The sequence below is a fragment of the Ochotona curzoniae genome, unplaced genomic scaffold (genome assembly GCF_017591425.1).
Source record: "Ochotona curzoniae isolate NIBS_2020 unplaced genomic scaffold, NIBS_Ocur_1.0 scaffold_3890, whole genome shotgun sequence".
Taxonomy (NCBI): domain Eukaryota; kingdom Metazoa; phylum Chordata; class Mammalia; order Lagomorpha; family Ochotonidae; genus Ochotona; species Ochotona curzoniae.
This window is the reverse complement of record NW_024467115.1, coordinates 19537145-19562964: the sequence shown is the minus strand read 5'-3', so window position 1 is coordinate 19562964 and position 25820 is coordinate 19537145. Positions and strand designations below refer to the sequence as shown.

At 44.4% G+C, this 25820-nt stretch overlaps 1 protein-coding gene across 1 annotated transcript in view; it reads right to left on the bottom strand.

The window, feature by feature from the left end:
• Window positions 1-25820, bottom strand: part of ECT2L (epithelial cell transforming 2 like) — a 59570-nt gene that overhangs the window by 1326 nt on the left and 32424 nt on the right. The window contains exons 12-19 of the mRNA XM_040965495.1: window positions 19377-19463; window positions 12649-12863; window positions 9669-9816; window positions 8766-8839; window positions 8521-8677; window positions 7769-7834; window positions 6174-6262; window positions 261-433 (exon numbers count right to left, since the gene is read on the bottom strand). Coding sequence (XP_040821429.1) covers window positions 261-433; window positions 6174-6262; window positions 7769-7834; window positions 8521-8677; window positions 8766-8839; window positions 9669-9816; window positions 12649-12863; window positions 19377-19463 — 1009 coding nt within the window. The remainder of the gene's footprint in view (window positions 1-260; window positions 434-6173; window positions 6263-7768; window positions 7835-8520; window positions 8678-8765; window positions 8840-9668; window positions 9817-12648; window positions 12864-19376; window positions 19464-25820) is intronic.

Sequence of the window (25820 nt, the reverse complement as noted above, 5' to 3'; positions counted from 1 at the left end):
GCGTCAGACTGCTTGAAAAAACCACACAACTGGCCTTCTTTCCTTTGGGATTTTGGAAAGCTGCGTTCCTAATTTCTGTACTGTGTTTAGCAATATCTGCCTTCCTATCTTTTGCTTGTTTCAGAGATAAAGTGTAGCATTATTTAATGAAATCTTAGTACGTGAGGAGTTATTTGTGAGTTGGCAAATAACAGCTGCAGAATTCTATATAATACAGTTCTGTGCAAGTGTTTGTCCCTGGGAAGGGGAGGCATACATACACTTGGAGTCTGGAATGTCTTCTATGAGTAATCTGTGAAGGGCCACTGATGCAATGAATTGGTAGGTGGTTTTTGAAGTCCTTTCGAATGGAGTGTAAGCTGTGGCCCGGCTAGCCACAAGCAGGGCGTCATTGAAGAGGAAAAGGCTAAGGTCACGGATATGTTCATAGAGCCTGTGTTCAAGATGGAGAAAGAGGCAGTCTTAATACCAAACAGATTGGTGTTTTCATACACAGTTAACCATCTCTGAGTTGATAAGATATCTTATTGCCCAAGCGTTTACTAGCTAAAGGCCTTTGGCATACTCCATTCGGCAGTCTGTTACTTTCCTCCTCTTTGCTGCATTTGTGGGCCATCACATGCCAGAGTGGTTTGACCTTGCTCAGACAGATCTTTCAGAATACATGTGGGAAAAATGAACTTCCCCTCCTTCATTAAAATGAATCATGTTAAACCTGTCTTTTGAACACTTATCAAATTTAGTGTTTCTGTTTAATGTAATTAGGTCACCCAATGAAAAAGGTTTTTTGTTTCACCTTTAACTGGTTGGGTTGGAAAAAACAGGTGATATGGTATTAGGTATCTCAAGTAAAAGTAAAAGCAGTTGCTTCATAGAACTAAGTTTCTCGTTTTCACTGGATAATAACTAAGTTATATATCCATCAGTTTTCTAAATAAAATTTAAGCCGTGTGATCAGCCATGGGCCCCAGCTCTTCCATCAGACTGCTTTAAAAAACCCACACAACTGTGCTGGTCTTCGCTCCTGTGGGATTTTGGAATACTGCTTTCCTGATGTTCGGACCATGTTTAACAATACCAGCTACTGTGACCCCAGAATTGGGCCTGTCCAAAGCAGGGAGCTTCTTCCTGGTCTGAAATGTGGATTCAGGGGCCCAAAGATCTAGGCTTTCCTCTGCTGCTTCCTCAGGATATTCGCAGGGAGCTAGCTTAGAAGTGGAGCAGACAGTACTCCAAGAGTGCCCATTCAAGTGCACTTTAAATGGATTCAGTACCACTTGTAGAGGGTCCATGCTGATTCTGTCAAATAGGTGTAGAATGGCTGCTCAGAGGGTGAGTGTTTTTATCAAGGACTCAGATTGTTCTCTGGGGGGCTGTAACAGGTGACATTTATGAACCTGAAATGATAATGTCTAGGAGTTGAACATAATACAAATTTTAATGAGCATCTAAATTACCTGGAGATTTCTTTTTTAAATGCAAATTCTGATGGAGTAGAGTTAGGGTGGCCTGAGATTCTGCAGGGTTCCTGGGAAGATCAGTGGTGTTGCAAATCCACTGATCTCTTGGCTACAGATGGAGATATAAGGTATGCAGGTCTTTATTGGTCACAAGCATATGTAAGAGTTGAGTAGGTTGGGATGAGGCAGTTGAAAAATTTCAAGCAATGCTATGGTTTAAGCTCAGGTATCTGACCAGTGTTCAAGTAGGAATTATTTTAAATGTTTAAATGTTATAAATAATGGGTAAATGGAAATGCAAAGGTTTGACCCAACCGTAAGATCCAGCTTCTGCCTTTGGTTACAATTCAGGTTCAAAGGAGCAGGGTGCTTTACATTCACTGATGCCTTGCATGAAGTAATGCAGGCAAGTTGACAGATGATTCTAAGAATAATAGAGCAAATAGAAATACAGACTAAGGATCAGGGAAACATAAAGGCAAGGGGGGCACTGGAAATGTGAATGTGACAGTATGGGATGAATGTCCACCTTACACAGGCAAGAGAGTTCTACCTTGCTTTCTATTTTTGGCTTGGGAGGAAGGAGGCACTATTGTAACCAGACTGCTGATTTGAACAGCTGCTTTTTCCTCATGCAAATTTAGAAAAGTGTTTAATAACACTGCTATGTCTTAAGAGTACTTGGCTTTAGAATATGGATATTCAACTTTTATCTTTATAAGGGACAACACAGAGTGGAAGCAAATGAGAGAGAATTGTTGCTTGTGACCCAGTGAGTGGAGAGTTGGCTACACAAACTTGAACTTGGAGATGAGCTCCTTTGTAATCTGAGGGTATGAGTGAGGAAGATAGGTATACAAAAACATCCTCATTTGCAACTCTTTATGAGAATGTTATAAATATATATGCAAACATTAAACTTTTGGGCCCGACGGCGTGGCCTAGTGGCTAAGGTCTTTGCCTTGAATGTGCCGGGATCCCATATGGTCGCCAGTTCTAATCCTGACAGATCCACTTCCTCTCTATCTCTCTTCCTCTCTGTATATCTGACTTTGTAATAAAAATAAAATACATCTTTTAAAAAACATTAAACTTTTATCTGGAATTCCAAAAACCACTCACTAAAATAAGCTCTCTGAATCTCCAAAACCAGAAGTTTACATTAATTTCTGGGCTGAAGTTCAAGCATTGACATATTGAAGCAGCTGAAATGAAAGCCAGGGCCTGACTGGCGTTTCTGCTCACAAGTAGCTCATAGCTTCAAGGGGAGTTGCCTGGTTGTTGGGTTTTTTCCCTGAGCAGGGTTTCTCTGCTTATTTGCAAAAAGGTCCAATGACTCAGCAAAGTGGAACACAGCTACTTGGTACACTACCTTCTAGTTTCTTGTTGTTTACTGTATTAACCACCCAGGAGGTAAAGGCATAAAACCTCATGAAACCCAAGAAATGCCATTTGCAGGATTTTCGTAAGGAATGTTTCCTTAGAGAAAACACTGCTTACATTTTTATGCACAGTCCTGGCCTTAGTTTACTGTATGGATTAGCTTCTCTCATTTGAAAACTTCCTTACATTTGGGGAGGCAGGTAGCGCAGGAAATCTGGTAGAAGGTGCCCGAGGCCACAGAACTAACAAATCCTACTCTGCGATTCTCCACTCCATGACTGCTGCTGCTCCAGCTGCGCAGACCAGCAGGATCCTCCGCTAGGAACCCACCTGCATATGGCCATTACTAAACACAGCAAACAGGAGCCAGGACACACAGCACAAGCAGATATTCACAATTTAAATGAAAAAAAAAATTACTCTGGAATCAAGATGAAGTCATGTTATTATGTGATCAAGGAGATCGAATCACAGCCTATCTGAAACAGGAATAGCCCCACTGGAGCCAGCCAGAAGGAAGAAGAAGTAAAAGCCAATGCTGGAGATTCAGTGTAGACTAACTTGAATGATTAAACTTGAGCGGCTCCCGTGTGGCTCCGAGTTTGCCCTCCGGGAACCTACGAGGTGCTCACTGAAGAGCTAAGAAGGTTCTTCCCACAGGGAGGACAGATTAGCCCTTAGTGCACCCAGAGTTCTTACCCAAACCCTGCCCACAAGGAGCATCTGTGTGAGCAACAGACCAGCCTGGGTGGTTTTTGTTGTTGTTGTTTTGAAAGATATTTTATTAGAAATTCCGATTTCCAGAGAAGGAAAAACAGTTCACTCCTCAAGCCACATCCTCCAGAGCTGAGCTGGAGCCAGGAGCTTCTTCCATGTCTCCCACACGGATGCAGGGTCCCAAGGCTTTGGGCCTTTCGTATAGCTTTCCCAGGGTACAACTAGGAAGCTGGCTGGGAGGCTGAACAGCCAGGACACAAACCAGTGCCCATATGAGATTCTGACACATGGAAGGCAAGGACTTTAGCCACTAGGCTACCATGCTGGACCCCCAAACTGGGTTTTTAACCATAACCTAACTGTACTGGAGAAGAGATACCTAATACTCCAACACCACCCACACCCACCCCTGCCTGACCTCCCATCCTTGCCTTAGAGGTTTAAAAAAAACTACTGCTGAACGTACTTATAAAGGATCAGGTGAGAAGCAGCTTATTTTTTTGTTTGGTTGTTTGGTTTATTACTTTTAATTTATTTTTTATATTATTTTTTATTGATTACATTGCAATATGTGACACTGTCTCATAGGCTCTGGGATTCCCCCAACCCTCCCCAGCCCTCCTCCCATGGTGGATTCCTCCACCTTGTTGCAGTATTACAAGCAGCAGCTTATTAAAAGATGAAAACCTAGTCAAGTACTGAGCAGACTGGCTAAGACACCTGTGCTTCTAACCAGAGTGCCAGCTCCACACCTGGCTCGGACTCCTGCCAGGTGGATGTGATTGGCCAGGGCGGGGAGGGGTGGCTAGCATAGCAGCTTCGCTGTTTTGGGTGCTTTGGTTAAGACCTCCTGGTCCCATGTCACAGCCACTACCCAGCTCTTGCCCCGGACAGCTGCCTTCCTGCTGATGTAAAACCTTGGGGACCAGTAGTAACAGCTCCTGTCTGTGGGTTCCTCCCACCCACCTGGGCTCTGTGTGGACTTAGACCCAGCCTGAGCAAAACTGTAGAAGGCATTTGGAGAAAGAGCCAGCAAATGAGGACTTTGTCTATGCCTACTACCCACATGGCAGACCCAGGCTGAGTTCTGGCTTCATGGCTTTGGCCGGGCTATTGTAGGCATTCGGAGGGAGAACCAGAAAGATCCCAATTCTTTTTCCCCATCACTCTGCCTTATAAACAAACAAAATTGTTTTAAATCTTAAAAACAATTCCTTGGGGCCTGGCACGGTAGTGTAGTAGGTTAAGCCAACACCTGTGATGCTGACATCCTATATGGTTTATTAGCTTGAATCTTGGCTCCACTTTTTAAAGATTATTTGTTCGAAAGACTGAGTTACATAGGGAGAGAGAGATCTTCCATATGCTGGTTCACTGCCCAATGGCTGCAACAGCCAAGACTGGGCGAGGCCAAAGCCAGGATCCAGGAGCCCCCTCTGGGCTTTCCCATGTAGGTGCTGGAGCCTGCATGTTTAGGCCATCTTCCATTGCTTTCTCAGGCACATTTAGCAGAGCGCTGGATTGGAAGTGGAACAGATGAGACTTGAACTGGTGTCCTGAGGGATACGGGCAGGGCAGGCAGTAGTTTAACCAGGTGTGCCACAGTGCTGGCCCCCGCTCCATTTCTGATCCAACTCTGCTAATGCACTTAAGAGAGCATCAAAAGATGGCCCACATGTTTGGGCCCCTGCCATTCACATCGGAGACACAGATGGAGCTAGCCACAGCCATTGTGGCTGCTAGTGTATGAACTAGTGGATGAAAATAATCTCATTTCCCATCCCCGGCCCATGCTGTATCACTTGGCCTTTCAAGTAAATAAATAAAAGATTGACTGTACATGGGGACAGATGCAATAGGGACTGATGTTTTCCATATAAACTGTTGCCCTGTGCCTTTAGGAAATATTTGCGGAAATATTCATTGGAGTAACAAATTTTTCATTCTGTTTAATTGGAGCTGGATAAACTAAATGAGTTAACTTCTTTTTATTTGGTTACTATTTACTGAGTCATTGTCTTTACCATTATTATTACCAGCATTATTACTGCCCACTGAAGCACAGACACGCTGTTCACGTCTGTGTTGCCTGCTGCAGACTGGCTTGTTTTATGAACTATGCAGCAGAGATCTACAGAGATCATTGGCCAGTGTTTGCGCTTCTTTGTGCAGTGCATGCTGGATACGATCATGTCCTTAACACAAACCAGGCCTTTTCTTCCTACAGTTGCATCAGCCTTGGGGGTGAAATCCCATACCACTTGCTCTTGTCTGAGCAGGAAAGGGGTGCTCCTTCAGCTTCCACTTGCATGCACTTGGTGATCTTGGCAGAGACCATTTCTTTTCTCTCATCCCTTCAAGTACCTGCCTAGACTTCAAGCAAGATGGTAAAGTAACCGTCTCCTAGGGATTCTGGGGAACTGTTCACACTTACTGCAGAGAATCACCCTAAGTGAACAGAGTGTCTGGCAGACAGGGTACTGAAGGCCAGGGACAAAGACAACTGGGTTACCTGCTCTTCTTCCTCTCCTTGATTTCTCCCTTCTTTTTTATACTGAAAATGGACATGCATTTAGATACTTCATAGCCTTAGGGGATTTATTCATTGCTTACCTTAGGGAGAAGCTTATTTCCTCATCACAGCAGTGAAGTTGGGCTACGTCTTGGACCCTAATCAGATACCTGCTTACTTCCGATATAGCCTAGAAAATTAAAAACAAAATTAGAAGCATATATAAATTTTCAGAATGACAAAAGATCCCAATTTTGAATAATCATGTTATGATTTTATGTATCAGAAAAAGTATTGACTTCAACTCAGTTCAATTATGAAAAAGTGAATGTTTTCATTGTTTATGACTTTCATTTTAGAAAGGTCACAGAATTAGCAATGAAATTACATTGTAACTTGTCAGATCTTAATTAATAAAATTGTTTTTTCATTGGTAAATGCATTTCCAGTATCAGTTGAGGGTGAGGAGTTGTCAAAGAAAGGAAGCAGATGGTCAAGTGGGCTAAACTACTGCTTGGAATGCCAGCATCCCATACGTGACGGCTTGTGCAAGTCCCAGCTACTCCACTAATGATGTAGTTTCCTGCCAACGCCTACTGAGAGGCAACAGAGGATGAGGACGCGAGTGCTTGGGTCGGTGGCACCCACATGACAGACCCAAATGAAATCTGGGGCTCTGCGTGGACCTCTCCCAGCCTTTGCTGCTGTAGGCATTTCAGGAGTGAACCAGTGGGTAGATCTTTGTCCCAGGTAGATAAAAATACATTAAAAGAAGAAAAGGAAGTGATTGGGTTGATCCTAAGAAGCCAGACCTTTGTGCTGTTCTACCTATGAAACGATCTCTTGATGGCAACACCAATCTGGAGGTAAAAGTCCACTTCTCAGCACACTAAAATGTACAGATCAAAATTATGATGCAACTGCCCCCTAAAGTGACCCTATAAAAGGAAAATGGCCAGTCCACTGGTACTTTCATTCAACCTCATTTCCATAGAAAGGACCTGATGTGTACTGGACACTAGGGACCCAAGAGCTGCAGAAACACATAGCCAGGATGTTCAAGATGCTGCAGGACAAAAGTAGGAACATTTCCTGGCTGCAGGTGCAGGGGAGCTGTGCCAAGACGATGAACAAGCTGGACTTCTAAAGGGTGCACAGGAGCTCACTCATCAATCAGAAAAGGCAAGCAATTTCAGAGAAGGAACAAGATGTACAAAGCATACATGTGCCAGGAGAGGCTGAGGTTACTAAGGAATCCTCAATAAGCCTGGGTTTGGGGATCATAAGGTAGGAGGGGAATGCTCTAAGAAGGTGTGGTGGACTGTGGATGGAAGCAGAGGGTATTCTGTAGGGAACAGCTAATAGGACTTCTTAAAGTTGTTCAGAAAATCCCTCACCAAATTCTGGGTGACAGGGAGAGAATCCAGGCGGAACATGGGGCCTCTTTTCTCAAGGAGCATCATGACAGCAGGCACATCAATCCCAGGAGTCAAAAAGCCACAAGGATGATCAGACCCTGGGCCCCTGCAGAGAGCATCCTCCCTGGAAGCAGCAGTATACATGTGCATCCTGGCAGTGCCTGGCTCCCAGCAGACAGGGCGCAAATATGGGCCAAGTTGGAGCTATGCATGTCCTCGTGCCAGTAACTTTGACTTAACATTCCTAAGCATGAGATTAAGCACACCCGAATACTTACGGGGCACCCCCAGATGATTCTCTGTATATCGGACAGCCTCTCCTCCATATGAATACGTTGCTTCATCTGGAAAGCAAAGTGATTTCAGGCAAATGAAAATGGTGAGATATTTATTCATGACAAATCTGTTAAATATTTTACATCACTTGATACAGGGCTGGGTACCTTCATTAACTGCAATAAAACACCCCCAGTTTTCTATGCTTGAGGTTTTACAACACAGGAAAATGCTTGAGGTTTTACAACACAGGAAAATCACAAGACGATTGAAGCTTGTCTTGGTAAACTGCACCACATGGGCAGTTCACATGGGGCCCACGCATCCAGTGTACCCCCACACAGTGGTAGTAGCTGTAGAGGGACACCACTTGACTCCAAGATCCTGAATTCTGTCTGAATGATTACAGCTGCTGTACTCACTAAGGCAGAAAAGCTACTTAACACATTTCAACACGTCTTTCTAGAAACTGAAGTCTTTTATGTCTGGGTTTTCTCTTGGTTATTGTAGAAAAGTCAAATCTCTAATTCTACGAACTATCATATTAACAAAGGTCTCACTGTATTTGCACAGTTACCCAACAGCATTCTAGCTCATATGCCTTGGCTCAGGATTGACACCTTAGCATTCAGAATTAGTGAACACAGCTGCTGGCTTAGCATTGAAATGACTTGGGAATCAAGAACATCACAGTGAGAGTGCCCCAGAAGCACTGTGACATTCTGCAAGGGCGTGATTGTTGGTGGCCACCCACCTGGTCTATATAAGCCTGGTATTTTCTGAGTTGGTCAATGGCAGTGGTCAGGTGCACCCGGTCCACGTGTTCTGCAGGAGTATGCAGCCTGAGTGCGTAGAGCAGCTGGAGGTACTCTTGAAATCTCCAGGATGGCAACAGCAGCAACTCTGGCAGGCTGCAGGAAGCATGGGAAGGAAACCAGGTCTCCACCTGAAGGTCAGGCATGCCTGACCTTGGGGAAGAGGCGAGGTTGCAGGCCTTACCTCTGCATGTTGGTGACAACCGTCTTATCATGCCGCCTCAGGAAAGCTCGGAAGGCTGGAGTCGCTTCTCGGCACTGAAAGGTCAGAATGACATGGCACGGCTTCTCTAGAGGATCCCATTGTGAAGCTTTGTGTTCTGAGCAAGCAGCACCCCCCAAACACTCCCGGCCATAGTACTCAGGCCTTACTAACACAGTAACCGCAGTGGATTAGTCATACTATAGACCTAGCCCACTCATCAAACATAATGGGCTCTGCAACCAGGTAGGCCGACATCAGAATTAGAATAAGCTGAGTATGTGACCTTTTCAAGCTGCTTACCTTCTCTGAGTGTCAGCTTTCTCATGTGTGACACTGGCATGTATAGGTGGTAGCTAGTGCTGTGTCATCAACTATAAACATCTGCACAGTATTTTGTTCCGAATGATACATGACACTTTGCACCTCAATTCTTTTCTCTCAGAGTCAGTTCTGTGAAACTGCCTTAGTCACACAGCTTTTTGGCAATACAGCAGTCCAGGGAGCTGACCTTGTTGCCAGTGGCAGAATGGAGTCAGAGCTGACCTTGTTGCCAGTGGCAGAATGGAGTCAGAGCTTATAGTCTGGCTGGATAGAGAAACAGCCCTGCCACTGAGTCCCAGAATATCAGGAACAGATAGTATTCAGGCAGGTGATTGAGGAATAGCTCAGTTCAACAGCCAGCTCCAGGACACTGAAGGCACTGTGCTGGCCCCCAAGTCGGGCACCTTGTTCTGGAGAGCTCACGGGGTAAGCCAAGGGGCCCAAGATTTAAAAGCAGATGAGCAGCCTGTGCTATAACCCCCAGCCTTTAGACTGTACCCAAGACTTCTTGCAAGCTCAGAAGTTCTAAAGAAATAAAAGGCACCAACTCAAATCATTTACCTTTTCAATGGTTTTCAGAACCACAGGGTAATTGTTGAAGAAATTGCTGTATGTGTTCAACTGGCTTCCAAACTTCAGGAATAGTTCCCCCACACAGTGAACTGGGCCCCAGTCCTGCAGTCTGTCTCTAAGATTATCTAAAAACTGCCTGCAATAAGAGAAAACACCAGAATTTCATTAGCCTCTGATAATCTATTAATTTAAATCATGAGTCCACTGCCATTAATACAGCCGTTCTCAACCTGGCCCTTCAGAGCAAAGTTTTGTTACTTTAATTTAGTTAGAGACAAAGAGAACTGCCGTCCACTGGTTTACTCCCCAAATGTCCACTAACCAGGAGCCAGGAACTCAATTCACATTTCCCTGTGAACTGCAGGAACCCAGTTACCTAAACCATCACTGCTGTCTCCCAGGGTCTACGTGAGCAGGAAGCTGGAGTTGGGAACCAGAGACCAGCAACAAACCCAGTCACTCCAAAGTAGAAGTGTGTGTTTCAACCAGTATTTTAAATACTGATCCAAAGGCCCATTCCTACAGCAAAATTTTATCATTTCATTTTTGCTAGTTTTTTTTTTTTAAACAAAGACTTATCAGGAAGCTTAAAACTACTCAATCAGGTGGCAGCCCACATCCTCATCTTAACCCCAAACTGGTCTCAGCAAGGCAGCAGGCGAAGTTGATCTAAGGCTCTGAGTCCATGAAGGAAATGCTCCGTTTGCTTCAGTAGCTAAGTACCTCCAACCTGGCCTCTGGAGTTAAGCTGGCCCCTTATCCATCCTCCTTGGTCTTAGGGACTACAACAGACCTGCTTCATTTTTGTAGGAGTTGCAACCTAGGAGCTAGCTCCAAGTGCCCAGAGTTGTAGTCAGAGAAACATACACTGAGTTTGTCTTTTTCTTACATACAGAAATAACTATTCTCTTGCATTACACATTCACAACTTAAACTATTAAACCGACTCCCAGCTCGAACTCTGTAAGCATAGCTTCCTAGAGGCTTGATCCCATTCAGTCATTCCATTTCTTTCCAGTGCTCAGCCATACTGCCACGAAGAACAAGGGCAGCTCCACGTGGCTCTCCTTGTTGTGGTTTTTTGCGGGGGCAGGCTGCTGTCAGAGTTCTCAGGCACTGAACAGTGTTCTTCCACCATGATCACAAACAGAAGTAGAAGTGGATAACCATTTGCAGAAGAAGCAAGATCACTACCTTTCATCTTATACAAAAATCAGCTCTAAATGGATCCAGGATCCAAACCTATGCCCAAACACCATCAAATTACTAGAGGAAAACACGGCAAACACCCAACAAGGAATAGGCACAGGCAAAGACTACTTAGAAAAGCACAGGAAGTTCTGGCCAAAATAAATTAAAAGAGCTGCATCAAACTAAGAAGGTTCCATATAGCAAGGGAAATAGTTCATAAAGTGAGGAGGCAAACAACAGAATGGGAGAAAGCATTCGCACACTACCCAGTAGGCAGAGGACTAATACACAAGATCTACAGAGCTCCAGAAACAACAGCAAAACAACTGTCAAAATATGGACAAAGAACCCAAACCGATAGTTCTCAAAAGATAAAATTTTAAAAGGCTAGTAGGCACATGAAAAAAAAATTGCTCAGGTTGCCTAGGAAATGCAAATAAAAAACTAAAATGAGGTTCCCCCAAATCTAGAGAATGCCCTACACACAGAAATAAGCAATTATTGGCAAGGATATGGGGTAAGGTGCCCTCTTCCACTGCTGTAAACTAGTACAACAGAATGAAGTCAGTATGGAGAGTGTTCAGACAACTGAGACTTGATCTACCGTATCATCCACCTATCGCACTCCTAGCAATATATCCAAAGGAAATAAAATCTGCATTCAAGGGATCAGTCTGCAACCTTACATTCATAGGAACACAGTTCACAATTGGGAAAACATGGAATCAACCAAGATACCCATCAACAGAAGAATGGATAAAGAAACTGGTACATCTGCTCAAGGGAATACTACTCAAGCCATAAAGAGGAAAGAAATCTTGTAATCTGCAACAAAAATGGTCCCAGCTGGAAACCATTGTGCTTAATAAAGTACATGAGTCCCAAAAGCTCAAATATCATTAGTTCTCTGACACTAGACAGCCAATACACAAAGCACAATGTGTTTGTCTGTCTGTCGCAGGAAGTAAAAGTACTGTGCAGTATGTGTCTCTACTTCCCAATGAAAGTAGGACTCTCAATGAGATTTATGAATACACCTCCACATGTATGATACTACGTTTTCTGCCTTTGCCTGGACTTATGGAGTCATGATACATGTAAATCTCAGAAAGTTAAATTTGTAAGGTGTACCAAGGGACTATGCCATTGGGAAAATACAGGGGGTAAATCGCAGGAGGGGAAAATAGGGAAGCAAAGAGGATAGGGAGAGAGAAAAATCCCTATGCCTACAAACTGTTTTGTGCTAAGCAAAAAAAAAGGAAAGAAATGGTTCCTGGGAAGCATCCATAGCGGTGACGACCCAGTGAGTACCACAGGGAGATGGGGGAACCTCTGCCCTTGTGGGCTGATCGGGGACCCCCACAGTCACAGAATGACTGAGCTCTCTATAATTGTCCTTATTGTTAATTTTTGAAATGATTTGTTTATTTGAAAGAGAGGAAAAGATGGTTTTCTTTGATCCACTGCTTCACTCCCTAGAGGCCAGCAACAGCTAACCAGGGGCAGGGCCAAAACCAGGAGCTTCAAACTCAGTCTGGAACTCCCAAGTGAATGCAGGGTCCCAAGTACCTGGGGCCATCCTCTGCCTCTCAGGCTGTGCATCTTCCAGCAGGAAGATGGACCAGAAGAGGAGGAGCCAAGAATCAAACACAAGTGTCCCAAGTCATGCCTTAGCTGCTGCACCAAATGCCCACCCCTCCCTACGCTTTTGCCAATTAAGCATGGGCTCCTCCCACTGCACAATAAAAATTGCTTAACATGCATATTTAAGGTTTACCTGTTGAGATGTAAAACTTGCAGGATGTCAGAGAAAATGATCTGCATGTTCGCAGTGCTCAGGATCGCTCTGTTGGATGCCAAGGCTGCTTCCAGCGGCCTCACGTACACATCTCTCACGACCTCCAACATTTGCACATATTTTCTCTCACTCTGCACAAGCTCCCTGACAACTCTACTTCGCTTTTCTGCTGAGTCCATCTGGAGCTTTCTCTCCTGCAGAAAAGTATGAAGAAGTCTTAAGCAAAGCATGATGACTCTCCCGGGGCTCAGCACTCACAAAGCCTCAGAGTTGAAGCCACAGAAAGGGAAGCATTGGGCATCTTGCAGGGGGCCGACGTAGAGATTCCCACATGCTGGTTCATGACATATGGAGTGGGAGGAATCTTGACAGGGACTAAGGGGGATGCTGCTGACCATTCCTCGTCTCCAGTCCCACCAAGTATACTGTCACATCAGGCTGGACTGATGCCAGAGAGGATTTTTAAACTTAGATCACTACTGGGCAGATTGAGACATATCCTTGCATCCTCCAACCCACTCATTCATTTATCCCTGATCCATCCAAACAGTATGTGTAGATGTCACATGCTAGCTAGTGATTATAAGCTTGAGAAAGAGTCTCGCCTCCTGGACAGACTATAAATGAGCCCTTTGAGCAATCCACCTGTTTTCTCACTTCTTTTCCCCATGTCTTACAATACAGAGAAAAGATCTGAGATGAGTCACTATTCTTGTTATTAACCAACTGACTACCCACTGGCACATTTTGAAAGGCTAGAACTCATGCACTACTTCCAATGTTTGGGGAAAAGTATCTAGGGGTGGGTATTGACACCACAGTTAAGATGCCACTTACAATGCCTGTATCCTCTGTGGCCAGTGCTATGGCACCATGAGTAATGCCTCTGCCTGCAGTGCTGGCATCCCCTATTGGAAAGCCTGGGTTGGTGTCTGAGCTCTACTTCCAATCCCTGCTTCCTGCCGATGTGCATCCCGGGAGGCAGCAGGTCTCTGCCACTCACAAGGGACATCCAAGAAAAGTCTCCCCCTTGTGAGCTCTGAGTCCGTGTCTCCTGGTAGCTAAGTTGCCTGATGCTTCGTGTTTCCTATAGTCCAAAGTCCTCTTCTGTATCTTGATGCAGATGTAAAAAAAAAAAAAAAATCAAAAGCTGGTGTAAAGAAATTTCACAGACTGATGTGCCCAAGTTTATATACAGAGAACTAGGCAATCCTTTTTCTTTTCTCTGTGTCTTCCCAGAGCTATAAAAATGAGCATCTTTACAATAGCAAAAAAGTAGAATATTTATAGTTTTAAATCTGAGTAGCCTTGTGTTTGAGTTTGGAATTATTAAAACTCTTAGGACTTGATCTCCTCATTTCCCTGCATGAGCCCTAACTATACCATAACTTGCTCCTGCTATTCTTCCCTGAGCTGCCTCTGTGCCCATTTGGCATGGACATAGTATCTCTTCTGTGGAGTGGTAGCCAAAGGGATTCTGGCACTCTCCATGGCAGACAAGCCCAGGGAAGGCTGAGGACAAGCATCATCTCAATGTGAAGGTGCTGAAGCAGAAGGCATCCGCAGTGCACCTTCAGAGGTGCATATCTTGAAACTGGAGCCACTACTGCAGTGCACCTCACCATGCAGCTCCACCCTTGAGGCACCGTGTCATTCCACCTGTTCACACAGGGGACTGCAGCACCATAACCACAGTTGAGCAAGATCAAGGCCTAGCAGAATGGTTGAGACTTCAGCTTGTAAACCCCAGAGGAAGAGTGACCTTCCCAAGGAGAAGTGGACACACAGCCAGTGACCTGACACACCTGCAAAATGCCTGCACCCAATCTGTTGTCCAGCCAGGCAGCAGCCTATCCTGTTGGTAAGCCTGCTGCACAGCCACCTGGCCCACAGCACCCAGAGTGCCTGAGCCCAGCCCATGGCCCTCCCCACTGGAGTATGTGCTGTGCAACAGTCAGCAGGACAGCTGCTCTGTCCCTGGCAAAACTGGACCACAGTCTACAGTAATCAACACCTGTATCCTTGGCTACTGGAGCAACGAGACATTGCCAACAGTCTACAGCTGAAGAAACCACACAGGAAGTAGAGTGTGCCTTCCACAGTCATAACTAACAAACCATAGCAAACTGACACCTTAGTCTCTCCCTAAAGCCCCCCAAAATCTATAAAATTGGAAGGAAAAAGTTTCCATAGTACCAGCACAATGTACAGACAAGAAAGTTTAAAAAGCAAGCAAACATACCAACTTCAAGGAAATACAATAACTTTCAGTAGCAGCAGCTCTCAAAGAAGAGGAAATTAAAAAATGATTCATAATTGGTATAATGCATTTGACACAGAGAAAGATAACACAGCAAAGAGCGCTATAGAAGTTGTGCAGTCAAAGTATTCAGGGAACAAAGTAAATATAATTGAGAGCTACAATAAGAGACTTGCTCAAGCAGGAGAAAAAAAAATATTTTTGAATTCAAAAATAGGTCTTCTGAATTAATCCAGTCAGAGGAAAACAAAGAAGAAAGAATGAAAAGCAATGAAGAAAACCTACAACAGCTATGGGACAGCATTAAGCAAGCAAATAGTCACATTAGAGCAATTCTAGAGGGAGAAGAAATGAACAATACAGAAAGCATATTTTCTGAAATAACAGCTGAAAACATCCCAGGTCTTGGAAGAGATAAACATCTAAATCCATGAAGCTCAACAGACACAGCCCAAAGAGCTTCTCTCGAAGGCATATCTGTAATCAAGCTGTCAAAAGTAAGAGACAAGGGCTGGTGCCTGGAATAGTGAGGAAAGCTACTGCCTGCAATTCTGGCATCCCATACTGGCACCTGTTGATTCCCAGCTGCTCCACTTCTCATCCAGCTCCTTGCTAGTGACTTGGGAGAGCAGCAAGTAACTGGGCCCTGCCATCCATGTGGGAACCCAAGACATAACTTCTGGCCCCTGGTTTCGGATTGTTGCAGCTCTGGCCATGGTGGCCATTTAGGGAGTGAACCAACAGATGAAAGAGATTCATTCTTCCCCCACACCTCTGTCCCTAACTCCCACTCTCCTCCCTCCAATCCCCACATATTCTTCCCATAAAACTTTGCCTTTCAAGTAAATTTTTAGAAGTCAGACACAAACAGAATTGTTAAAGCAGCAATTCTATACTCAGCAAGGGTACCTTCAGAAATTAAAGAAAAGTCAAGTCTTTTTCAGATAAGCAGAAACAGAGAACATATACTACATCAGCCTTACAAGAAATGCTGAAAGAAGCATTGAGAATCAGTAGGACAATAACTACCGTCATAGAAACACTTAGATGTATAAGCACATTGGCAGATACACAAATGAAAAAAGCAGAAAAGAATCAAACCTTTTCATTGCAGAGTCTCCAACCACAAAGATTAACAATAAGAGGAAGAAAATAACAGGACATATAAAACAGCCAGAAAGCAGTGACCAGGATGACAGAAGTGGGTTGTCACCTATTAATAAGAATCCTAAATGTGAACAGCTTAAGTTCTCCAATTAAGCATGTAGACAGGGGACTGAGATTGCAGCACAGTAGGCTAAGCCTCCACCTACAGTACAAGCATCTTCTACGGGAGCTGGTTTGAGTCTCAGCCATTCCCACTTCTGATCCAGCTCCCTGCTAACATCCTGAGAAAGCAGCAGAGGATGGCTCAAATCCTTAGGCTCCTGTACCCACATGGAAGACCCGAAGGAGGCTTCTGGGTTTCAACTGGTTTTGAACTGGTTCACCTCTGGCAGCTGTGGTCATTTGGGGAATGAACCAGCAGATTAAAATGCCTGTGTCTCTCCTTCTTTCTGTAACTCTGCCTTTCAAATAAGCATAAACATTTTTAAAAAGATGTAGACTGGCTGAGCGGATGAGAAGCAAGACTCAGTGCTGCCTAGATAAAACTCAGATACCTATTAAATAGTAAAAGAATCAGTTCAGAAAGAGGCTATAACCACTGTAAATGCATATATACACCAGTGGATCACCTAAATGTGTAAAGCAAATATATCTACAGAGAAGTACAGACTCTACAACAATAGAAGTTGGGGACTTTGGTACCCCACTTGCAATGGTCATGTCATCTCTACAGAAAATCAACAATGAAACATTACAGACCAAATAGACTTGACACATGCAGAATATACATTTCTTTCATCAACATATAAAACGTTCTCCATATCAGATCCTACACTAGGCCACATAGCAAGCCTTCACAGATTTTTAAATATCGAAATTACATTATTTCCTCAGTCTATAATGAAACAAAAATAGTCACCAATCAAAGGAACTGTGGAAATTACCATACAAATACTTAGAAAGTGGGCCTGGCGCGATAGCGTAGTGGTGAAGTTCCTTGCCTTGCATACGCCGGGATCCTATATGGGTGCCGCGTCTAATCCCAGCGGCCCTGCTTCCCATCCAGCTCCCTGCTTGTGGCCTGGGAGAGCAGTCGAGGATGGTCCAAAGCCTTGGGTCCCTGCACCCCCGTAGGAGACCCAGAAGAGCTCCTGGCTCCTGGCTTTGGATTGGCTCAGCTCCAGCTGTTGCAGTCACTTGGGGAGTGAATCATCGGATGGAAGATCTTCCTCTCTGTCTCTCTTCCTCTCTGTATATCTAACTTTCCAATAAAAATAAATAAATCTTTAAAAAAAAACATAGAAATTAAACCACATGCTGCTGCCCAGTCAGTAAATCCTTTTTGCCACTGTTTTTTGTTTGCTTTTATTGGAAAGGTGGACTTACAGAGAAGGAGAGACAGAAGGAAAGATCTTCCATCTGCTATTTTATTCTTCAAGTGGTCACAATGGCCAGAGCTAAGCTGATTCAAAGCCAGGAACTTCTTTCAGATCTCCACATGCAAGTGCAGGGACCCAAGACACTGGGCTGTCTGCTGCTGCTGCTTTCCCAGGCCACAAGCAAGGATCTGGATGAGAAGTGGAGTAGATGGGATGTGAACTGGCGTCCATGTGGGACCCTTGTGCATGTAAGGTGAGGATTAGCCACTGAGGTAGCACGCTGTGCTCTCTCACTACTCTTAACAGGTGACTGAGAGTGCTACCCAGAGCAATTTAATGAGAAAGAAATTCAAACATTTAATTTGAAAAATAAGTCATCAAATTGCCCCTGCTTGCAGTTGACTTGATCCTATTTATAGAAAAACCAAAACCTTTATCCATTCCCCTCAAAAAAAAAAAACTATGAAAACAGATAAAATGTTCATTTTTGACAAAGATCTTCCATTTACTGATTCATTTCCAAAATCCCCACTGGACCAGGTCAAAACTAGAAGCAGTGATCTTCCATTTGAGTGACAAGCTAAGCTAACATCTGCTGCCTCCTGGCAGAAAGCTGGAATTAGGAGCAAAGCTGAGACCCAGACCCAGGCACTGATATTGAATGTGGGCATTCCAAACAGCATCTTTGTGTACCTGTGATTTACATTTTGTGTATCAAACACATGGTTTGTATATAATGTCCATATAGAAGCACTCAATGCATCTAAAAACCCATCTGCATTCTACTTGGCAGTTGTCTTGCAAGCTCATACAATATGTGCATTCATATATTGTTAAATATTCAAGTTACCCAACATTTATGATCACTGTGGCTTAAGATCCTAGCTGTAAAACCACCGCCATACATCATTCCCATAGTCAAATACATTCAACCTCCTGTACTCCTTGCTGAGTCTTGGTGATGGATTTAGCGGTGAGTGAACACCCATAGCCCCAAAGTCCATGAGCTATGCTGTTGGTAGCAGGTGAATGTACACAGGGGGTTGTAAGCTGGGGAAGTCTTGGGTCTGAGCCCAGGGCTACACAAGACCCATGCTGTTTTCTACCACAAGTGTCTGATCTCAAGGATGTCAGTTAGCTTTCCTATCTCGGTTTTTCATCTATAAAATGTGGTTATTACTATCTGCAGGATTCTGAAAATAAAATGGATAGTTGGTGTGTAGGAGAGTTGAACACCACACAACAGTACCCACTTACTAAGAGGGCAGCAGGGAAGGAACAGCCTCTGCTTCAGACTTCAGCTCTGCTCATAGCCAGAGCTTGAATGTCTTTGAGGAGACTCAACTTTTGGTCATGGGCTCTTTGAAGGTGGATCAATGAGAAACCATGAGCCTCTCTATCCATGGGCTCTTTGTTTACATGATGTCCTACTGTTACATGGGAAAATCATGGAGTAACACATAGACTGGTTTTGTTCTCAAGATGCTTCAGTTTCAATGGCTTTTCAAATCAGGGATTATGCAAAAAGACAAATCCTAGCAGGTGACATCATTAGCTGAGACACCTGCATCCCATTCCCATGTGCCTGGTTTCGAGTCTGAGCTCAGGCTCCTGACAGCACCTCCTTGCTAATGCACCCTGGTAGGTAGCAGGGAAGGCTCCAATAGTTAAGGTCCCTGCTACCCTGTAGGAGACCTGCATTGAGTTTGCAGCTCCTGGCTTCTGCCTGGCCCAGCCCTAGCCACTGCAGGCATACAGGAGAGTAAACCAGTTGATGGAAGTTATCTCTTTGTTTCTCTCTTGAATAAACAAAAAAAGGAGAAATTAACCAGCTGGGTTCTTTTCAATGCTATCTGTTCTTGGTTCTTTCCCAATGGAAATTTTTAAGGAAACCCAAGAATTGAAACTTCCCTGTCTGAAACAAACCAGAGGAAAGTTTCCCTCATGTAATCTCGGCTTACCAGCTTAAGCAGCACTTCGAGATTCAGGTTGTTTGAGTTGAGACTGGATGCCATGTCCTGAGACATGTCTTCTGCAATAGCTCTACCCTGGGGAAGAAAAGGAGACCTTGCTTACTTGAAGGTAAGCCTTGAGACCCTGCTTTTGGCCTTGATCACTCTTTGGTTGACAAATATAATCTCCCTCTGAAATCAAGATTTGTATTTCTCCTCCCCAAGCTGAGTGTTTAGTGTCTTTCAAACTTGGTTATCCCGGAGAAGCCAAAGCCTTGGAGGTTGCCTTTCCTAAGAGGCAGCCATTGCTCCCAGGCAGCCCCAGGCACACGCCTCCCTCTGAGCTCCCCTCCTCCACTTCGGGCACAAAGGTTATCTCAGGATGCAGATGCCAGTAAGAGAGGCTCAGAATATCTTGTGGCACCACCCCTTTACTCACCTAGTGGAAATGTGTTACCGACAATTCACACTTTCCAGACCTGTTTCCACATTTAAATGTGGCTCATTCTTTCTTCACTTGACCTCCTTAGAAATGAGTGCATGAGGGGCAACATTGTGGTATAGTCACATTAAAATCACCACCTGTAGCAGCAGAATCCTATACTCCAGCCTGAGTTCTGGCCATTCCACTTCCAATCCAGCTGTCTGCTAGTGGCCTGAGAAAGCAGCAGGGGATGACTCAGGTGCTTGAGTCCCTGCCACCCAGCTGGGAAACCTGGATGAGGCTGCTGGTTTCTGGCCTTGGACTGGCCTAACCCCTGTCATTGTAGCCACATGGGGAGTAGGAGATCTAACGCTCCTTTCCGAATTAAGCAATTAATAAAATACAAACTGATCTTTGAGGATAGGATATTGATGAACCTAATCAGCTTCTCTTGCTTTTTACTGTACACTTGGATCCCGAATTTGGAGTAAGATGCTGTCCTTTCTGGTTTCTGTTACAGGGAAAGCAGCCAGAAGCAGAATCAGAGTATTTTCCTCAGTTTGAGGTTCATGGACCTTTGCCATGGCTCTGTCCAGGCCCTACCTGGCAGAGCGACCCTGAGAAATAAGCGTGCAGAGGGTGCGGGCACAGACAGGCAGGCGCTGAATGTTCCAGAGTCAGCCCAGCTGCCGCAGGCTGTGCTGCCAGCACTAGAGGCCAGAAATAGGGGTGACAATGACAGGTGGAGCTCAGCAAAGACATGGCTGTGGTCAAGACCCATGGCCATGGTTGACAGAATCAGTGTAAATACAGGGAAAGCCAAAAGAACTACTGATGAGGCAGCAAGATGATCGCGATGGAAGGAGGAGGGGAAAGATAAATGATTGATAGGAAACAGATGACTGACAGATGCACAGACAGCATAGTCTTGATATGACAGATAAGCTGTGTTGCCCAGAGGCTGCAGTGTCAGCTCCTCCCGAGTCCAGGTTGCTCTGCCTCTGATCCACCTCCCACAATGCATCAGGTACTTGGGCTCCTGCCATTCTACCAGGAGACCTGAATGAAGTTTAGGCTCCTGGCTTAGACCTAACCCAATCCCAGCAGTGTGGCCATTCATTGGATAGTGAATCCTCAAATGGAAGATCTCTTTCTTTCTCTGTCACCCTGCCTTTCAAGTTAACAAATGTCTAAAGGCGAGCAAATAAAAAGACGCAGTTATCCTAAGCTGGACATTTAGTGTAGCAGTTCAGGAAGTGCTAGGGTGCTTGGTTCTAGTCCCAGTGTGGCTTCCAACCCAGCTTCTGGCTAATGTGTACCCTGTGAGACAGCGGAAGGTGACTCAAGTACTTTGATCCCTGTCACCCCTGGGGCAGACCAGGATGGAGGTCCTGACTCCTGGCTCTGGCCTAGCCCAGCCCTAGCCAATGCAAGCATTTAGGGGATTAAAGAAGCAGATGGAAGAGAGCTCTCTTGCTCTTTCAAATACAAATGAAATTATTATTTTTTTAATTAAAAGTTGCTCCAGAGGAGCTATTAACTTTACACTCCAGTTTTAAACCCTAAACTATATAGCAAGTCAGTTTCTCTATTTTAAAGAAAAGATTTATTTATTTTTATTGCAAAGTCAGATATACAGAGAGGAGGAGAGACAGAGAGGAAGATCTTTCATTCACTGGTTCACTCCCCAGGTGACTACAACAGCCATAGCTGAACCAATCTGAAGCCAGGAGCCAGGAGCTTCTTATGGATCTCCCACATGGGTGCAGAGTCCCAAGGCTTTGAGCTGTTGCCTGCTGCATTCCCAGGCCACAAGCAGGGAGCTGGATTGGAAGTGGAATGGCCAGGATACATATGGGTTCCTGGATTTGTGCAAGGTAAGGACTTTAGCCACGAGACTACCATGCCAACCCCTCAACTTTTTCTTAATTCAGCCCTTAGTTTCAAGCTATGATTTTTCCGTCTGCAGGTTCACAAATGTGTTTTATGGGCACCATGCACAGGCTCTCAATCACTAAATAGAAGAAACAAATGAGATTCTTTGTTGAGATTTTTTTTTCTTTTTGTTGCAATGTTTATTTCCTTGCACATTTATTTCAAGGACCAGCTTCTTGGCATGTGTAGTAACATCACATCTGGGTAGTAACATCTGGCATTACATGGGTACCAGTTTGAGTCCTGGTTGTCCCACTTCCGCTCCTTCTACCTGCTAATACTCTGGGAGAAGAAGAAAAAGGATGGGGCGTTTAGGGGAAGGTGTGTGTGTTTGGGCCCCTAAACCAACACAGGAGACCGAGAGAAAGCTCCTGGCTCAGTCTGGCTCATCTCTGGCTGTTGTGATCATCTAGGGATTAAACCAGTGGGTAGAAGATCTGTCTCGAACAGCGTGGTAGCCTAGTGACTAAAGTCTTCACCTTGCACATACCCAGGAACCCATATGGGAACCAGTTCCATCCAGCTCCCTGCTTGTGGCCTAGGAAAGCAGCCCCAAAACCTTGGGACCCTGCACACATGTGCAAGACCCAGAAAAAGCTCCGGGCTCCTGGCTTCGGATTGGCCATTGGAGCCACTTGGGGAGGGAACCAGTGAACAGATCTTCTCTCTCTCCTCTCTGTAAACCTGACTTTCCAATAAAAATAAAATTTAAAAAGAAAATTATTTTTTAAAATCTGTATCTGTAATTCTGTCTTCCAACAAATAATTAAAAAAAAATTTTTTTCCCAACAAATAATTAAAAAAAAATTTTTTTAAACCAGCAGCTTTCTTAGGGACAGAAAATAGTTCTAAAATGACATTTATCCTTATATAGCTCCTTCAGTGATGACACAGGTCTTAGGATTTTCTGAATCCTGATTATGTCATATAGCCAAGATTGTGAGGATTCTGAATATAGCACTAGAAAATTCATTTTCACCTGAAGAACTAGCTTCCAACTTAGTTTTGTTCTTTTACAAATTTGAATCTCCACTATGAAAAAAAAAAAAAAAAAGAATTGTTGTTAGGTTCACACGCTCTCTTCTCTCCCCAAGGTGTCTTGGGCTGTATTTACATTACTTGCAGGCTTAAAAAGTAGCCAAGCAAGATACACATTTCCAACTCTTTCTCCACAACCAAGCAAGTGTACTACAATAAACGTGGGGGCTTTTAATGTTTATTTGTGAGTCAGTGGTGCAGGCGGAGCTGGGAGAGAGAAGTAGAGACAGCTGTTTCCAGTTAGCTCATTCACCGATACTCACCACGGCCTGACGGAGCTGGGCTGAGTGTGAGAATGAGTAGCTCAAGCCAGGTCTCCTACATGGTAAGAATCCAACCACTGCAAGCATCACCTGTTGCCTCGCGGGCTCTACATGAGCAGGAAGCTGGAGTCAGGAGCTGGAGGTGGGCTTCAAACCCAGGTACTCCAATATGGACACAGGTGTTACAGTCGGGTGCTTAACTGCTCATCCAGACACCCACCCCAGCTTACACGTTTAGGTGGCTTAAATGTTGCTCATACTATGAAACCACAAACAGCTCTCTTTAAAAAGTCATAGGTCATGAAAACAAAGTTCTTACTGGCAAACTGAAACTTTCTAAGTATTCTAGCATTGTTGTTTGTCTATTTGTTCGGAGCATGTGTCTAACTACAGTGAAGCCACAACATTAAAAAATGCAACGGCAACTTTACCTTCATCAATAAATCGAAGGCTGTCTTTGAGTCATGTTTTGCCAGAATGACATTTCCTTCAGAATCTTCACTCTTCTTTTCACATTTCTTTAGCAGAAAACAGGATAAAAATTCCAGAGCGTTGCCCTGAAAAAATATCCCATCACCAAAAACATGTCTCTTTAGAACAGTCTTCTGAGACTTAGGTCATCAAAAGTGCAGCAAAAAAAAAAACCCCAAAATTGTAATGCAGCTGTCCCCACTTTTCCACATCTAATAAAGTAGCGATAATTCAATTAGAATCAATAAAAGGGATGGTCAAGCACATATTCCATTTACTACACATATCCTGGCCCTCAACATGTCACAATTCAGCTGGATGCTAAAATTCAACTGTGATTTTCGGCCCCTAAAGTTCATGTGATAGAAACTCCAAGGTAGATAGTCTCCCAGGTAGCCATCTTAAGCGGTCATTGGGGGTTGCCTTTGAAAGGGGTTAAGGCAATTAGTTCTCCTGAGCAGGTTACTGCAGAAGGCACAGGTCTATTTTCTGCCTCCAAAACTGATCCAAATAAAGTTGCTTTATGAGTATCAGCCTCAACTATTTCATTAAGGTGATGAGAAACAGGCCAACACAGAGGCCAACATCCCAGGAGAGGGTCTCCCAAGATCCTCAGTACAAAAATGGGTTGTTGGGCCCAGTGGTATGACCTAGCAGCTAAAGTCCTCACCTTGAACGTGCCGAGATCCCATATGGGCACCGGTTCTAATCCCAGCAGCTCCACTTCCCATCCAGCTCCCTGCTTGTGACCTGGGAAAGCAGTCGAGGATGGCCCAATGCTTTGGGATCCTGGACCCGTGTGGGAGACCTGGAGGAAGTTCCTGGCTCCTGGCTCCGGATCACACCGGCTGTTGCACTCACTTGGGGAGTGAATCATTGGACAGAAGATCTTCCTCTCTGTGTCTCCTCCTCTCTGTATGTCTGACTTTGTAATAAAACAAATCTTTTAAAAAAAATGCTTGCACCACAAGCCCTTGGCTAAATGAGGAATGCGGACAGGGAAGGATCTTATCTCTTAGGAGAAAGAAGTGGATCTGGGAGAGGAGCTACAGCACCAGAATTCCAGGCAAAATAGCCGGAGGCCCTCTACTTTGCTCCCTCTCATGTTTTAATGGATTAAGCACCATCAAAATTCTATTTTTCATTTTTTTTAATTGGGTGGGAGTAAGGACACTAAGCCTATACTAAACACATTTAGCAACATGTAACTGTTTTGGGGAGAAAGTACAGAGTTCTTGTTGTGAACATCCCTACTCGTTTTATCAGCCAAGTTTGCCAAGGCTTGAAGGCCACTGAGAAACAGCAATTTATGGTGAAGCATGACAACTTAAATGGCACAGAGAACAGCTAAGCCTATGGATGTCTGGTGTTGGCCCAAGAAGCGAGGCTGAAGCTGAAGCAGACAACAACGAAGGGGAAAGACGGGGAAAGAGAGGTAGACAAAGAGAATGCACATGCAATGAATGTTAACTCCCTCAAATAGAATTACTGCGGTGAAAGAAGGGGTTTGAAGATCTTCCCTTGGAAAACTAAAGGCTTCTTATAGTATTAAATTTGGAAAATAGTTTGGATATTCCTCTAAAACCCGTGTACTAGGAGCTTTTCCCCCAAAGTTGAATGCCAAGAGTTAACAGTTTAAAGATGGAGATTTGATCTAAAATGACATGTGAAAGGTGGGCTGTCCCCATGGGAGGGCAAAGTCACTGGGGTGTGCCCACAGAAGGCAGTTCTTAGGAGAGGGTCAATCATAGAACCAACTTGGGTCTAGATGCCCAGCGTGCTTTTTGGTTTTTCAAGCGGTCATTCTTCCATCTTCCAACCTCTCAGGTACCAAACAGGGCTGCCTGATTTCACACTGGAACCATTTCAAACCGGGAGCCAAAAATGAACCTTGCCAGGAGGTTGCCCTTAGGTATTGAGTGAGGACAATCCAACACACAAAGCATGGTATGTTACCATCTGCATCCTCTTCCAAGCTTGCCCAAGATGAACAGCTGCAGATCTCATTCTCCTATGCCTGTCCATCATCTTTGGAACTAGGAACGTGGCTCCACTGAATGCCCTTTCGTCACTGTTTCTGACATCATGTTCTGGGATGGCATCCGAGGTTCATTCCTGATGAATATGCTTCACGGAGTTTCTCAAGAAAACACCTGTGCCCCAAGTGCTGATCATCTTCTATTGTTGTGTGGTCTTTGCCCTTTCTCTGTCACCTAGCCCTTTTTATAGTTGGACATTACCTTTTTCCCCCTCAAACCAATTATTGCTTTCATGGTTGAATAATGTTTACATTTAAAAAAATGGAGGTCCTGGAGTTTTTTA